Here is a 17902-nt window from a genome sequence, read left to right as displayed (position 1 = left end):
ATTTAATTCCTTATATTAAATAAGGGAATTTGTCGGCCAATACATTGGTTTCGCAGACCAAACGGATGTCATAATTTTCTCTAGTTTATTTGATCGAGCCTCACCCTCAATTCTTGTGTTCATCCTTCGGGATAGATACAGGATTTGAGGTAAAATGCTCTTTCATCTAAACTATGAAAATTATGGAGTCAATTTGACTTCATCTTTTTCAAAACCTAACTTTTTAAACGTCCTTCCGAAGCGGGCAACGAGATTTCAATTCCGATGACCGACAGCTTCTTACGGGCAAACCCCACACCAAAAATAGTGCCGACACACATGGAAACCAAAAGCAGGCTGGAGTTAAATATGATAGCTGGGAGGAAGTGCTGCTACCTCTAAAGCCCATTACTAAGGTGAATGTGAAGACTTATTCTGAGCATTCTATTTTTGGATGGAGAGGAGGATTTTCTAGGAGTTATGGAATGGAGACGCCTGCTGCTTCTTCATCTAGACCATCTACCTCATGTGCTTCTACATTTAGAGGTGAGTCTACTGAGGCCCCAGATCAATTATTGAAGAGGATGATGGGTAATATTAATTTTACCGCTGATAGGGTACAAAATTTAGAGCGTTTTGCAGAGGATACTGATAGGTATAATAGGAGAAAAAGTGATTATGAAGAGAAATTTCACTCATCTTTGGAGAGCCTCATTAGGGGTAACCAAGAAGTGCAATTTCCTCCATATTATAGATACCTTAATTATGAGCCTGCGAAAGTTTGGGATAGCGGTGATTCAGAGGATGAAGAGTAGAACTGAGAGATTTATTTTGTGAGTGTAATATGATGTGAACTATGTGGTTCGAGTTTGCTACATTTGCATCTGTGTGTTGGTTTGAACTATGTGATGTGGTTTGTACTTTTATGTTTAAGTGAGAATTGTGATGTGATGTGTTTTCATATTTTGGACTTGATGTGATATGTGAGACTTTTATTTTTAATTGTATTGTAATGTTTGTGTTAGTTAGTAGTTTGTTTTAAAATTCTAGGGTAGTAATCGTTGTGAGTTTTGTTATTTAGTTAGTTTAAAACTTAACTTAATTCTATGTCTTTTATAAAGTTGAAAATCTTGCTAACTTAGGTCTTAAATTTGAAATTTAGGAAATTGCTACCATGTATTTTTCTTTTATCATGTTAGCGTGTTTGTTTTTATGTTGAGATTGTGAAGTCAATTTAGTGTGTTAGTTTGCTTTTATGTTTATACCCACAGTTTAAAATTTTATTAAATCTTTACATGTTCAATTGAAATGAAAATATTAGAAAATTTGATCAAAATTAATTTTATTCCTGTTTTTAGTTTTATACTTGTATCATTAGGGTATAAAATTCCTGTTAGCAGTTATTTTAAGTTTCATTCCTTATTATATATATTTGATGCTAAACTATTTAATATGTTAAAAATTTAAGTTTGGGGGGATGAAAAATATTTTCAAAACTTTAATTTTATTTGTTCTCAAATGCACTACAAGTGAATTTGATTTGAAAAGAAAAATTGATCATGTATATAAAGTTATATTAGGGAAGTAAAATTTGATTTTAGAAATGAGTAAGAGAATTTAGTTAAAATTTTGAACGAAGAAAAAATTTAAGTTAAAAGTTTTTAGTGTAGAAAATGATTAATATTAGTAACTATCTTTACTAAGAAACATTGTATTTTTGAAAATTTTAGGAATTAAGACTTTTATTTTTAATACTTAAATTTCTTTTATTAAAAATAATTTTCAGAGTTATTTTTATATTTATAAGTAAAAGTTTTGTATCAAAAAATCACCGCCTTTTCAAACTACGAAAATTCAAAATTATTAAAGGTCTATCCAGACATAGTAATCCTTTCCTAAAAAAAATGAAAAAGAAAAGAAAAAGAAAAAGGAAAGAAAAATAAAAAGAAAAAAAAGAAGATGAAGAAGAAGAAAAAGTGAGAGAGGGGAAGCTTGAGGATTAGTGCCTGATTAAAAATTGGTTCTACATTTGATCATTTGATCTTTTTAAAGTATAAGACTTGAGAAAATCTTAAGCTTAAGGATACAATATAATAAGTAAAATTATACTTAATAAAAAATTTTAAGTGAAGGAAATAAAATGCATAAGTTTTATATTTGGAAAATCTACAAGTATTTCTAAATTAGATAGGAACTCATATTTTTCATACTTCTTCACTTTATGAATTTCTAAACTTTAAGTTGGTCTCATTCACTAGAATTTTTTCTAAATTAGACTACTATATTTCTAAAACAAAATTTTAGAACCCCATAAAGAAACTCATATGTATAATCATATATATTTAGATTTTAAAGATTGAAGTGTCACTTGAGGATAGGTAACATTTTAATCTATGAAGGCTGTAGAGTTAATAGACTTTAATATGATAGGTTAAAGCCCCCAACTTGGTTAATTATTCTAGGTTTTGATACGAGATGTTAGCCCCCAGGTGGAGGGAATCAAGGGAATTTTAGATATGATTTAATCCATTTTAGATCACTCTTCTCCAGTTCATATTACAAATATTTTCTTATAGGATATCTTCATATCTATCTTTTTTATTTTCTTCTTCATCTTTGCCCAATTTTGTTCTTACTTTTCCTCTCCCTATATCTTCTGAGCAGAGGCTATTTGAAAGGGAGGTTGAAAGGGGCAAGCATGAAGAGGGTCTCTCCAAAATAAAAAAAAGGGGGAGCACAAAAACCTTCATATTATTGATTAGTGATATTTCTATTCTAATAAATAAAATGATTCAATAAATTAATTCCTTACAAGATTACAATTTTTCAAAAATGATATACTTACGTTATCAGAAAATTGATTGTTAACCCAACCTTTCTACTAGGTCTCCATTAAAATTATTGAATCACAGTTGATATTAAAATACTTCTTGTCAAAACATACTTAAATGAAGTATAGGATCGAAAAAACAATAAATATTCATTTTTTTTAAACAACATAAATAAAATATACAAAGTTTTATAAATAAACGTAAATATAGAAATAAAAAAAGATTTAGTTCCTAAAAATTTATTGCAAAAAGCAAAAAAAATTAACATTACAACCACAATAACGATGCTAGAGTAAGAAAGATAGAACTTGATTAAGCCTTTTTGTGATCAAATATGCTTCATCATTCATTTTGCTGCACATGTTTTAGACTTCTGCTCACACACTCCAAATGGAACTAAGTTCTCTGTACACCAAACACAAACTATATTATACTCTATATCTAGAATTGCCTTATACAAATCTAGCAATCTCCATAATTCTTTATGGCCTGCTTCAAAATAAAATAAAAACTATTATGTTAAGCCATCAAGTGATGGCACTATGAACTAGTGATGTGGTGTTGCTAATGCAACATTGGGATGCTAAAAAATAATGTTGTATCACTAATATCATGGAGTTTGGGCTTCTTTTTCTTCATTTTACAACATCGTGGTGTTGTGGCATTAGAATGATAGTGCACCAATACCGTATGTAGCGTTATGACACCATGCTCTTAGGCTCTCCTCCAAATTTTATCTTCTCAAGTGTTGTGGTGCTCCTAATCCTACACAATGACATTAAATCCTTGGTGTTGTGATGTTCAAAATCTGCACTACGTTTCAACACTTTAGGGAACTCCCAAAAAATTGGGGCCTCATGCATTAGAATGTTGTGCATTTGGCACCTCTACATTGCAGTACTTTTTCATATTTCTTTGAAATATTTTACTGTCAATTTTTTGTTACAAAATTCAAATTTAATACAATAAAAATACATAAAAATATATCATTTAAACATAATTCATAACTAATTTTAGGCACTTAATTTTTTGCACTTAAATCAATCAACATAATGATAAATATGATTCTAAAGAAAACCATAATATGTCAATAAAAGAATTTAATATTTTGATTCACATTCACCCTGAGCAATATTATACCACAAATTATTGAAAATTATATGTAATAACTTGTGTCTCATTTAAAATTATTATAAAAAATGGATCTAATATTTACCATCTTTATTTGCCTTCCAATACACTAATTCTCTATTATTAATATTAAAGATATGCTATCATATGAAGGAGTTAATAAACCTCTACTTATTAAGTCTATTTTTTTTGGCAAAAAACCTAGTTGATTACTTATTGAATCCATAATTCTTTGAAGTTTGTTATATCATCATAGAAGAAACAGACACTAACTCAATTTTCTTGTTTGTTTGAAGAATAAACCATCTTCTAATAATATATGGACAACCCACACTAACATGGAGACCCTAGCCCCACAATTAGTAAAAGACTTTTTAAATGTTAACTCTATAGAGTAGAGATCAATAATATTAGAGAAGTTTATGTAGCATATCATGTAAATCAACAAATTAAGTCAGAAGTCTATTTACAAGAGCCCAATAAAGTGTCAAATAAAAAGCCTAAATAAGACCCATCACAAGAGTCCATTAAAAAAGAAATAATTGAATTTTTAATTTTTTATTTAAATTTTAAATTTATTTTCTTGAAGCTTTGAATTTTAAAATTTTGAGGCATGTATTGGTTGGCTATTATAAAATACAATTTAATAACACGATTGATACCTTCCTCTATTAATAACCACATGAATTTCTCTCTAATGTTTTCATCGTCTTTTTATTTGAATTTTGATTAATATAAACTCAATAAATAAGGTTGGCATATAAATTATTTTTTAATTATTAAATCTATTTTTGAGTGAAACTTTTTATTTTCTTGGTACTTGATGGCTTCAAGTGTGTGCCTTTTCTTGGGTGAGATTAGAAAGTTAGTTATTTAGTTCTTTAAGCTAGTTATTAGTGCTTTATAACACATAATCTAAACTTTTTCACCACTCTTCAATCTTCATCCTCATCCTAAGAATATTTTATAATCAACAAGTCAACAATTAAAGCCTCCAACCATTCTGAATACCTCCTTATAACATTAAACTGAGCTAGATAGCATTAAGCCCTAATGTTGGTCCCTGCTCCTTAACACCCATGTAATCCAATCCAAATCTAACCATCCCATCCATCATAAATACACATCTTAGGTTAACCATTCATAAACATTTGTAAAAATTTATCTAAATTTAAACCACATACTTAGTGTGATCTTCAAAATTATCCCAAACTAGCTTATACTGGACTAGTCTTGGAAATTTTATCACTACAACTGCGATAATCTCTCATCACTCCATGAAAAAAACACCAAACTACTTATTAAAATAAGAATCCAAAGCCTTCACACTCATTAATCTTACAAAGATGCCAGCCACCACCATCAATAACACTTAGTGATAAACTCAATCTTTTTGTCTCGATACAAGAACAATATGAGTATTCATAATTTCCAATCATTGAAGAGTATATGGTAACAGTCAATATTTACGTAGCTAAAGTATACCATAAAAGACATTAATGATGTATATGTCTATGAAGATGTGATAAAGAACTTGATTGTTAGAATGTTTACATCCTAAAACAATAAGATATATAAACCTTAAGCCATCATTAGAACATAGATTTTATGTGTATATATTATAACAAAGATGAGTACTCAAGTTTGTAATATTCACAAATGTTATACGATCCACTAAAACCTAGTTAAGTTAACTTCATTTATAGTAAAATATGATGTAAGGATGTTGAATATGATCATTAGTGCACCAAAAATTATTCGCTTAAAATTGCAACTCCAATATTTATATAGTAAAGGTCTAACAAAAAGGAAATTAAATTATGTATATGAGGTAGTGCTTGGGAACTTGACTTTGCTAGAATGTTTCCATCCAAAAGCAACAAGATACTAAACCTTAAGCCTTCTAATCCTTTTTATGGAAGCCATGCACCATAAGCTTATTAGAGCATAAATTTTGTATGTGTATATTATAACAATGATGAGAAGTCAAGTTTGTAAAATTCACAAACGTGTTAGGATCCACTAAAACCTAGTTGACTTTGTTTATAAAAAAAAATATGATGTTAAGATGTTGAATGTGATCATTAGTGCACATAAAATCATTCTCTTAAAATTGCAACTTCAATGACGTCCTTAAAATAATTGACATTAGTTACACAAAATTACTGAAGATATGGGTGAAAAGACTTCATAAATCTCTCACAATTCAGAAATCAACTAGTCGACATCATATGTGCTTAAAATTATTTAAAGTTTTCTTAAGTATATCAAGACATCATATTCAAACTTTGGATGCACAACATTATCCATGTCTTAGTGATGAAATAAGTTGTGGCTATGAAAAAAAAAAAATATTTCTTTAACTTTTTAAATCAACCAAATGAGGTGGCATGATTAAAATACTGTGAAGCTTTACTTCAATCACCACATTTGACTTAAAAATTGTTTATAAAATTGAGACTAAAATTGAAGTTATATATTAATTTTTAAGATCGTTAGATTTGTTATTAAAGTTAATTATTTTGGTTTATCTAAAAATTGAACTAATCCAATCAAACTAACTTGTGGTTTAATATAGTTCAATTTTTTAAAAAATAATGGTCGATTCTATTATTTTTTTTAAATTTATAACTAAAGCAAATTGATTAGCTTATTGATAAATCAAGCCATCAAACTCAACCACATACACCCTATTGGGTGGCAAAGATAAAGGGATACAATAATGATGAAGATCAAGGTATTTAGCCATTGATTAAATTTTTTGTAATTACTTCTTTGTATTAGCTTATTTTCCTATTTATTTTTCGAGAAATTCACATACCTACCCTACAATTTTTATGAATTTATATGTTTAACAACTATGTTTTCATCTTTATGTTTATAATACTTTAATGTCATAAACTTACGCACTAAAAGTATATTTCACTTTTAAAATGTAAGTAATAATGAATTTTTTGATGTAATGTTAAAGATTTGAGTATTAGGCATGTAAATATGAAAGTTTGTGTAGAAATGTACGTGTGAGAATTTTGAGGTATGAAGGTGAAGGCCATTTTTTTTTTTATATAAGACTTGGCTTGTAACACAATATACTCTTTCTGATTCCTTGGGTAAATCTTTGTTTTGCTAATCCATAGATAGCTTTTAACATTTGAACTTGATCATAAAAATAATAGAGTTTTTTGTTCACATTTTGTATATATAATATACCAAGTGATTTTATTTTTAATGAATGGAAGTATGCATATAATCAGTGAGACATCTGTTATCATAAGTAAACTAAGGGTCCATTTAGGATAGCTTATAAGTGAATTTGAAAACTCCGCCGTATCGTTTGGTTCGTACGTTTCGCCAGCTTATTCTTTTACACTAAATGCAAGCCACAGATAAACCACTTGGCTTTTCAAGCTTCCCCAAAATTATCCTAAAAAAGGCGATTTATATTTTTATCACATCACAAGCCAGATGAATCTTGGGGTTCACTAAAGTATCCTAAAAAAGGCGATTTATATTTTTATCACATCACAAAACTTTCCTAGACCAGCCAAACCCCTCCCGAAGTAAGTTTTCCGAGGATCGACGTACTTCGGTGATGGCCGGGCTTCTAGCGTGGGCTGCCGACGTCGTTGGTGGGAGCGGGATGGGGAACGAGGAAGAAGACGATGATATCCGTTTGCCTTTGTTGATTTTTACACCGGAGCAGCAGCAGCGCGTGCTGGAACTTGACCGAGCGGCGGCCGCCCTCCGCCGTTCAATCAAGGATCTCCGGCTAAGAATCCCTCCGGAGCACATTTCTCAGAGGCTTCCCCACCTCCACGCCCATACCATGGCCTCAAGCGCTGCCCTAGCTCTGCAACTCAATGCTCACTCCACCACCCGCGAACAGGTGCGATCCAATACCAATATTCTGTGATAGCTATTTATACCACTGTTTCTGATCCTTATCATAAATGGTTGAACTCGGCATTGGTAGTTTTCCTTAAATTCAAAGCTTGGGATATGAATGTGCAGTTTTCCTGGTGTTTCTTGTTTGGTGTTAGGGATTTATCTAAGTGTTGGTCATATTCTTACTCTTCACCTGATGTTAGCCATACATGTAGTGGTGATTCCTGTTTTTTTCCCATCACCGTTTATCTTATGGTTATTAGTGTTTAGAATATCAAGTCTTTGGCGGTGTTTTGCTGTAACATCGGTTTTAGATTAAATAGTATTTATTAAATGCACTAAATTCGATTGCTGTGTCAACGGTGATGGACCATGCGAGCGACGGCGGAAAAAAATCCGTAATCTTCCTCTCAATCGGATTTATTAAATCTAGATTTTCATTGCAAAAGAGATGGAACGTGTGATTTAGAGACGAAAAGCGGAAAATTTTCATCTAATGGACCATTAGATTTAATTTTCAATTTTTTGCTGTTTGGGTGGATTTAAGTTACATCCATGGCTATGCTATGAAACACCCCCTTAGGGTTATTTTTTTTCCACGACAGGTATCTGGAAGTGTTAGGATGTCAGTTTTGGATACGATCACATTTACAAGAGTTTTGTTGGTATCCATTTATTCTTAGAAACCAACTTTTTGTGAACTCAGTTTTTACAAGCAAAAGTATCTATCTAATCCATGTTCCACTGAATGTAAATATTATTCTATTATTACGAAGAGTTACATTAAAAAAAAAAAAAGTGACTTCTTAATCCTGAGATTGAAAGTTGCTTCTCACTTTTTTGAAGGTAAATTTTAAGATTAGGAACTAAGTTTCATTTTGTTTCAACCATACAAGCACTTGGAAGTCAATCAATTTTTGGCATCAACAATGAAATTAATTCCCCCCCACCCCCTGCATATCATTGTTGCTGTTTTATGTCCTCATGAATCTTGTTGTAATGCATTTTTTTGTCTAACATATCATGACATCCTAAGCTAATAATTACTTCATGTTACCTTTCCTTTTCAAGTTATTAGTTCATATTCAACATTTTATGTGTCTTGTTATTTTTTATTAAGTTCTTTTTCCATATAGGCTATGCTTGGTGATTTGTATGCTACGCTATTTTTTATTGTGATGTGTTGTGCTGTCAAGTAAAGCTTATGATTGTTTGTTGAATCGCAATTTGTGATTTTTTTTTTAGGATATAAATTTATCCCAAATAATTTATTAATCCAAAATAGAGCATAAGACTACTTGCAGATAAGTAGGTACAAGGGCATATGCAAAAAAGGAGGGCACTAGGCTACTTACAGATTGATTTTAGGTAGAGAGTGAAGAATATAATATTATAAGAGGGTGGTTGACTTATAAAAATTTAAATAGGCGTGGAATTAAATTTTGGGGCAATTTCATACATATCTCACAACTCTTATATATTATGCATCTAACATCTAAACTTTCATATTTACATTCATACCACTCAAATAATTGATATTACATAAAAAATATCACTCTCACTAACTTTTTAAAAAGTGAATTGCACATTTTCATGCATGTATTTTTAATAACAAAATGTTATAAGTGTAATTATCAAACTTTAATTGTTAGATATGTAAATACATAAGAGATATGTGGTATGTATCTAAATTTTCATTTAAAATTTTGATTTGTATGAGATTTAAAAAAAGTATACGAGTAATAAAATATTAGTATGAGACAATACTTAAAAAAATTTAACCATGTCTGGCATTTACTTATCTTGTTGTTTAGACCTTCACCATCTAGTATTTCACAATTTCAATCTTGCTATCACAAAATCTCCTCCTTGAGGCTGAGAAACCTTCGAACCTATGCTACTTTTATGGATAAGAGCAAACCAAAAATTAAGGGGTTCTTTGGTGCCAGTTTTGTTTTATTTTTCATTTATTAATTTTATTTTATGCTTTGTTTATGTTTTGATTTGAATTAAAATATATTTGATTATGGTAGTTGCTTTTAAAATATTCAAAACACCTAAAAGTTATTTTGATTTTTTTTACAATAAGGAGATTTGTTTAAAAAAAATTAAAAACATGTAAAAATTATACTAATGGTAGATATTTTCAAAAATAAAAGTAAAAATGAAAACGAAAATAAAAACAAAAAAAAATTGATGCCAAACAAGCCCTAAGTTTATAAAAATATTAAACTTTTATTACAAAAGTTTCTAAAATTTTGCAAATAATGTAGTTCTGTATGAGGGCAGAAAAAAAAAAAGAAAAATCAAATCTAACTTTTTGATCTAATAAAAATATCGCAAAGAAAAGTAAAACTTACAAATATTAAGAGCAAACTTATAGATTTGATGATTACTTGAACAACTTCAAGAATTCTTGCAAATAATATGGTCTTGTTTGAGTCTTAAGTTTTTGGAGAGGCTTTCATAATTTTTCTTGAGAGAAAAATTACTTTTTTGAAGAGAATTTATGAAATGTAAGAAGATTTTTATAAGCTTTAGTTTTCATATCAAGCTTGCTGAACTATCTTCTATTTTCAGCCTTTTAAAATATGGATAAAGATTATACAAAATTTCTCTTAAATATTCTCGAAATGGCTATGAAATGGTTAGTCAATGAGGCCTCAACAACTAGTGTAAATTCTCCATTATACTCCAACAACTGCTAGCCTTTTTTATGAAAATTGCTAATGTTTTGAAAATCATACAAAAATTTTGTTTTAATTGAAAACATATCATGTAAAATTCAATTATTATAAAATAAATTCTGCAAAATACTAATTTTTATTGAATTATATAAATTTTAATCAAAAGTGTTATCATATGAATAGATCCTGTTCAAAATTTATGTGGACTTATGGTAATTCAAGTGAGTGTGGAATTCAGATGTTGATTAGTAGGAAAGTAAATAGATGTGAGAAAATTATAAGAGTAAGAACATATTAGTGAGAGACAATATTGAAAAATTTTTAAAGAGGTTTGGCTCCTACCAACATCCTTGCCTAGACTTTTACCATTTAATATTTCACTATTTCAATCTTATCATCACAAAATATCTTCCTAGAGATGGAGAAAAAAATTATAAAGAGCGTTTACAAATGATGTAGTTTTATGTTAGTTTAAGTAGCGTTTACAAATGATGTAGTTTTATGTGAGTTTAAGTTCTTGGAGACATTTGGACCAGCCCATAAATTTTTTCTCTAGAAACATATTAATTTGAAGTGAATTTAAGAAGTGTAAGAAGACCATTCTTGGCTTCAATGTTCATTTCAAACTTACCAAATCTTCTTCTATTTATAGCTTCTCAAAATAAAATCTTCGCTTGTTTTATTTCCAAATGACTATGAAATGTTTAGTCAATGAGGCTCTGACGATCAGTCAAAATTCTCCAAAAAAAAACTTCTACTACTTGCTAGCTTTAATGAAAATCTTAAATGTTTTTATAGGTCATAAAAAATTTAATTTTGGTCAACTCTATATCATGTGAAAATTAAATTACTATGGAATAAATTTTTGCAAAATTACTAATTTTTATATAATTATATAAATTCCAATCAAAAGCATATCGTGTACATTTATTTAGTTTAAAAAATTATGTGGACTTATAAAAAAAATTCTGATTTGTAAGAAATTAAGTAGATATAAGAACATTATAGGTGTAAGAAAATATTAGCAAGAGACAACACAAATTTTCTTACAAGATTCGTCCCTTATCGAAATTCTCCCCCAGTTTTCTATTGTCTAGTATTCCACTATTTCAATCTTATTATTGCAAAATCTTCTCCATGAGGCAAAGAAAATCCTTACAAAATATGCTTCTCTTTGACGAGCAAGAGCAATCCAAAAGTAAAGTTTATAACAATACTAAACTTATGTTACAAATTTTTTTTGAAATTTTGGTAGAAGTAAAAAAAAAAAAAAAAACTCAGATCTAATTAAAATTTATTTGAGAAATGTAAAAATTAAAATATTAAGAGTGATCCTACATATTTGATGATCTCTTGAAACTTAAAAAAATGCTTGCACATGATGTGGCTTTATATGAGCTTAAATTTTGGAGAGATTTGGATCAACCCTTAAAATTTTTCTTAAAGAAATTTTTTTAAGAGAATTTATGAAGTATAAATGATTTTTATAAGCTCTAATTTTCACCATGAACTCACCAAAATATCTTCTATTTATATCCTCTTAAAATATGAGCAAAATATATTAAAAGTTGCCTTAATTTTTCTTAATATGGTCATGAAATGGATAGTCAATTCTCCAAATAAAATTTTAACGGCTTGCTAGCTTTATAATGAAAAACGACTAATGTTTTTTATAAGACAAAACAAATCTAATTTTAATCAAAAGTATATCATGTGAATATTTAATTATTATAAAATGAATATTATAAAAATACTAAATTTTCATATATCTTTATAAATTTTAAATATACCAAATAATCTTAAAAAATAAAAATTATTTTATATTGAGATTTGTTAGTAAATTATCTTAAAAACTCGAAGTCAAAATGAAAATTTTATGTATAATAAATAAAATTAAAAAAAACATAGGGTTATTTTTTTTAATTAACATGATTATGGATTATTAGATTGTTTTGATAATTTTTAATACCATACATGAAGGATATAAAATTATGCAAATTTATTGATATTATACACACTTAATTAAGTCAGCTTTTTGATATATAGCTAAAGTAATTATTCTTAATTATATGATTAGTTAAATTACTCATATTTTCATATAAAGCAAATTAAGGGAATATGACAGAAATTTAAAATTAAAATCAACTCAATTTGCTAATATTTTAAGTTAGTTGAAAAATAACGTTTCCGTTGTTTTTGATAAATGTAATAATTTAAATTAAAATTTCAATTTTGTTTAAATCTAACTCTTTTGAAGTTGAAGGTTGAGCTATCATTTTGTTGAGCTATCATTTTGCAATTACATGTCTAATGATTCAAATGTCTCTCTATAACTAAAAATATATCTTTAGTCTCTTTTTTTTACACCCTCAATCATTTTTAATTTTTTTATTATCTTTCAAATCTTAGTTATCTATTTATTTGATTGATGTTGTTTGAGGTCCAAAATTTATTCAATAACCTAAGCTTGAAATCCCTTAGTGCAAATTTTTAGAATATTTATCCATGTGCTAGTTATATTCAAAATAGGCTTATGTATGCCATAAATTGATGGGGTCAATCTCTCTTTTTTTATAATGACCTATGTTGATTTGTGATTAGGTTGGATGTGCAAAATAATATCTCCCCCTTAATTTAGTAATAGTAGCATAAATTCTTTTGAGAATCTCTTCCTAACATATGCATTTGAAAATAATAAATATCAACTAATATATATTTCTCACGCTACACCCTTTGGTAACATCAAGTAGTGAAGCCAATTGGGTGAAAAAAGTAAATTTATATTGTAATTGACAAAAACTTCATAAATGAAGATCTAGCATTCGTAATTTCCTTCCAAATTTATTTTCTTATTTAAATTTTTAGTGAATGTATTGCAATTCAAATATAAAATCTAATGAATTGTATATCTACATCTCCTTTAGATATATAATGTATTTGTTTTGTGAGTGTTGCATTGAATTCTTTGTTAGTTTGATAGCACTAGTAATGATGGTATCAAAGATGCATTTTGTTGTAATTTTTTCATTTGAGGGATTGGGAATAACTCTCAAATATTATGTCTAATAAATTGGTTTAACTTCATCAATTGACTTAGGCTCAACTTATGATATAAATGTTAAATGTTTTTCTAGTTGTCTAGTATGTGCTTTTATTTTTTCGGTAATGAATCATCTTTCCTCTTTTCAAAAGTTATATCTTTAGTTTTTTTAACATCTTCTTCTATATCATATGTAATGGGATCAACTAAGTTCCCATAAAAAAGGAAGTTAACCAAGTAATTTTCTCTGATGCAAAACTCTACAATCTTTTCAAATTTTTGAATAACTTAAAAATATTCCATCTTCAAAATTTTAATCGAAATTTCTAATGATTGTTTTTAATTTTAAATAATATAATACTTACATCTAAACACATTTAAATGATCAATCATAGGTTTCTTTTCTTATAGGATTTTAGAGGGTACTTTTTAAAATTTAATTTAAGATTAAGTCTGTTGATTACACAACATGCATTTAATAGCCTATATTCATCAACTATTTTTCGTGCTAATTTTATTATATATTTTTTTTCTACTACTTCATTTTGCTGAGGAGTTATGGGTGCTAAAAGATTATATTTGATTCAATTTTCATCACATTAAATTTCAAATAATTTATTTTTAAACTCTTCTTGATGATCACTTTACAACAATAATAACAACAACAAGAAGAAGCCTTAACCCACTAAGTGGGGTAGGCTGCATGAATATTTTTTTTTCATTATTCTTATTGATTGTCATATTTTCATTTAATTCTAATAGATTATGATCATTTTTATACAAAATGCCCAAGTCTTTTTAGGCCTGTCTCTGTCTTTCTCAACATAAATAGAATCTAAAACATCTACTCTCCTAACAGGACTATCAGATGATCGACGTTTAATGTGACCAAAATATATAAGACAACTCTTTCTAATCTTGTCTGCCACAACAACAACACCAACCCTATCACAGATATATTCATTTCATATTTTGTCTCTAAGTGTCAAGCCACTCATCCACCTAATCATTCTTATCTTGGCAAAATTTAACTTAGTATTATGCTTCTGTTCTAAAGGCCAACATTCAGCGACATAGAGCATTGCAGGTCTCACCACCAACTTATAAAATTTTCTTTTCAGTCAAAGCGGTATTTTTCAATCACATAAAAGGCCCGATGCATTCCTCCACTTAAACCAACCAATTTGAATTCAACTAACCATCTATATCACCATCACTTTGAACAATAGACCCGAGATATCTAAAATGTTTATACATTTTAATGATTTGATCACCCATAGTTACAACTTTGCCATTAAAACTACTACTACTAAAATTACATTCAATGTATTTAGTTTTAGATCTACTCAAATAAAGACCTTTAGGTTCCAATGTTGAAATCCATAATTCAAGTTTTTTCTGAACTCTTTCTATTGTCTAATCCACGAGAAGGATATCATCAACGAAAAGCATACACCAAGGTTCTTCCTCCTATAAATGTCTAGTAATTGCATCCATAACTAAGCAAAAAGATATGAGCTTAAAGTCGATCCCAGATGTAATCCAACTAAAATAGGAAAATACTTGGTCAATCCTCCTCCTGTTCGAACACAAGTAATAACTCTAGTATACTAACTCTAGTATACTTGAATATAATTCATATCAACACTTTTCTTCTCTTTCATATCAACACTTTTCATTCATATCAACACTTTTCTTCTCTAGAACTCTCCAAACGGCTTCTCTTGAAACCTTATTATAAGCTTTTTTTAAATCAATAAAAATCATATGTAGATCCTCCTTATTCTCTCTGTACTTTTCTATAAAACCTCTCAATAAATGTATAGTTTCTATAGTAGACCTGCCGAACATAAATCTAAACTAATTATGAGAAATCTTTGCGTCACGTCTTACTTTATGTTCAATTACACTCTCCCATAACTTTAAAGTAGGACACATTAACTTAATTCATCTATAATTTGCACACTCTTATGCATCCCTGTTATTTTTAAAATTAGGGACCAAAATACTATTCCTATACTCTTCAGGCATTTTTTTAGCTTTTAAAATAATATTAAAAAGTTTAGTAAGATAAGAAAATCCCAAATCTCCTAAATATTTTCACACTTCAATTAGGATATCATCAGGTCCTACTAATTTTCTACCCTTAGTTTTCTTTAAAGCCTCCTCAACTCCCTTTTTACTATTGCAACGATAAAAATAAAACGTTTCATTATTATTAACGATATTAAGATTATTAAGGTCGATCAGATTTTCAACAACTTCATTGAAAATTTTATCAAAATAGCTCACTCACCTATGATGAATATCTTCCTCTATGAAAAACAATTTACTTGAACTAAATCATTACTTTTCTTTTCTCTTTGTTAACTAGTTCATACATATATTTTTCATCATCTTTAGTATCTAATCTATTATAAAAATTACTAAAAGCAAAATTTTTAGCATCACAAATTATTTTCTCAGAATCCCTACGGGCCATCTTTTATTTTTCCATATTTTTTAAGCTTTTGCATTCAAACTAATTTTTATAACACAACTTATATTTTATATTTTCTTACACATTATTATTCCATCACCAACTTTTTATTTATAAAAAGTTTTTCTTTTGATTATTTGAGTACATATTTTGCCACTCGTTTAATATTGTTTGTTACCTATCCCACATAGAATTTGCTTCTTTTTGAGCATCACAAAACTTGAAATCTTAAAGTTTACTCACAAAAATAATTTGTCTTTGAAAAAATAGTGAAAAAATATGAGAGAGTTTATTCTTATTGATGCAAAGAGGGGTATAAATACCCATTACAAGACTTACTGGTAAGTAAAACAATAAAAACAGAATACAGTAGACAAGGAAAGAAATAATAACAAATATAAGAGACAATCAATCTCTCTATATAAGAAGAAAAATAAATAGAGATTCTCAAGATCCCTCATACAATTTATAACCTTCTAAATATAGAGTTATAACAAATATGAAATATAATCATTATTATTTACGAGATCTTTCAACACTTCCCCTTAAGCTGGCATGAAGATGTCACTCATGGCAAGCTTGCTAACTAGATTCTCGTGTTGCACTTTGGAAAGGTCTTTTGTTAGAATATCTGCTGCTTGGCTAGCGGTAGACATGTAGGACATACATATCACACCACTATCTATCTTCTCCTTGATGAAATATTTGTCAACTTTTACATGTTTTGTTCTGTCATGTAGAACTAGATTATGAGCTATAGAGATTGCAGCTCTGTTGTCGCAGTAAATTTTAATAGGTGCTGGTATAAGAATCATCAACTCTTCCAGGAGTCTTTTTATTCATAATACTTCACAAAGTACATGTGTCACTAAGCGGAATTCTGTTTCAGCACTACTTCTTGCTACCACGTTTTTTTTTACTTTTCCAAGTAATCAGATTTCCGTCTACAAAGGTACAATAACGTAATGTGGATCTTCTATCATTTACATCTCTTGCCCAATCTACATTTGTGTAGGCCTCTATTAGAAGATGTTCTCCCTTTTGGAACAGAAGTCATTTTCTAGGAGTCCTTTTGAGATATCTCAAAATTCGGAATATAGTTTCAAAGTGATTAGGTTTAGGTGAATGCATGAATTGATTCACAACACTCACTACAAAGGCTATGTCAGGTCGAGTGTGATGTCAAATAGATTAGTCGCCCTACCAATCTTTGATAACGTGCTTTGTTCATTAACTCATTAACTGCTGCTATTTTTAATTTTATATTAGGTTCAATTGGTGTATCTGCTGTCTTGCAATCTGTCAGTTATGTTTTTTTGAGTAAATCAAGTACATACTTGCGTTGATTGACAAAAAATCCCTTTTTGGATCTGGCAAACTCCATTCCGAGGAAATATTTCAGCTTTCCCAAGTCCTTAATATCAAATTCGGCTTCAACTTTCTTCTTCAATTAGCTAATATCCAGAGGATCATCCCCTGTCATGATTATGTCATCTACATACACAATCACAATGACTACTTTAGCTTTGATGGAATGTTTGAAAAAAAGAGTGTGATCAGCTTGGCTTTGAGAGAATCAATGTCTCTTGATAACATCACCAATACGCTCAAACCAAGCTCTAGGAGACTGTTTTAACTCGTACAGAAATAGTTTTTTCTTCAAATCCAGGTGGTAGGTTCATATATACTTCTTCTCGCAATTCTCCATTTAAAAACACTTTTTTTACATCAAATTGATGAAGTGACCAGTTGAAGTTAACTGTAAGAGAAAGAAGTACTCTAATAGAGTTCATTTTAGCAACAAGAGCAAAACTCTCTTGGTAATCAATACCATGAGTTTGAGTAAATTCTTTTGCTACTCGTCTTAGTG

At 28.9% G+C, this 17902-nt stretch overlaps 1 protein-coding gene across 1 annotated transcript in view; it reads left to right on the top strand.

The window, feature by feature from the left end:
* Window positions 1-7457: 7457 nt before the first annotated feature.
* The window catches only part of LOC110019114, a 35277-nt gene continuing 24832 nt past the window's right edge, over window positions 7458-17902 (top strand). The window contains exon 1 of the mRNA XM_020716686.1: window positions 7458-7827. Coding sequence (XP_020572345.1) covers window positions 7534-7827 — 294 coding nt within the window. The 5' untranslated portion in view covers window positions 7458-7533. The remainder of the gene's footprint in view (window positions 7828-17902) is intronic.

The sequence above is a fragment of the Phalaenopsis equestris genome, unplaced genomic scaffold, assembly GCF_001263595.1.
Source record: "Phalaenopsis equestris unplaced genomic scaffold, ASM126359v1 Scaffold000049, whole genome shotgun sequence".
Lineage (NCBI taxonomy): Eukaryota > Viridiplantae > Streptophyta > Magnoliopsida > Asparagales > Orchidaceae > Phalaenopsis > Phalaenopsis equestris.
The sequence above is the reverse complement of the archived record's forward strand: the minus strand, read 5'-3'. Positions and strand labels throughout refer to the sequence as shown.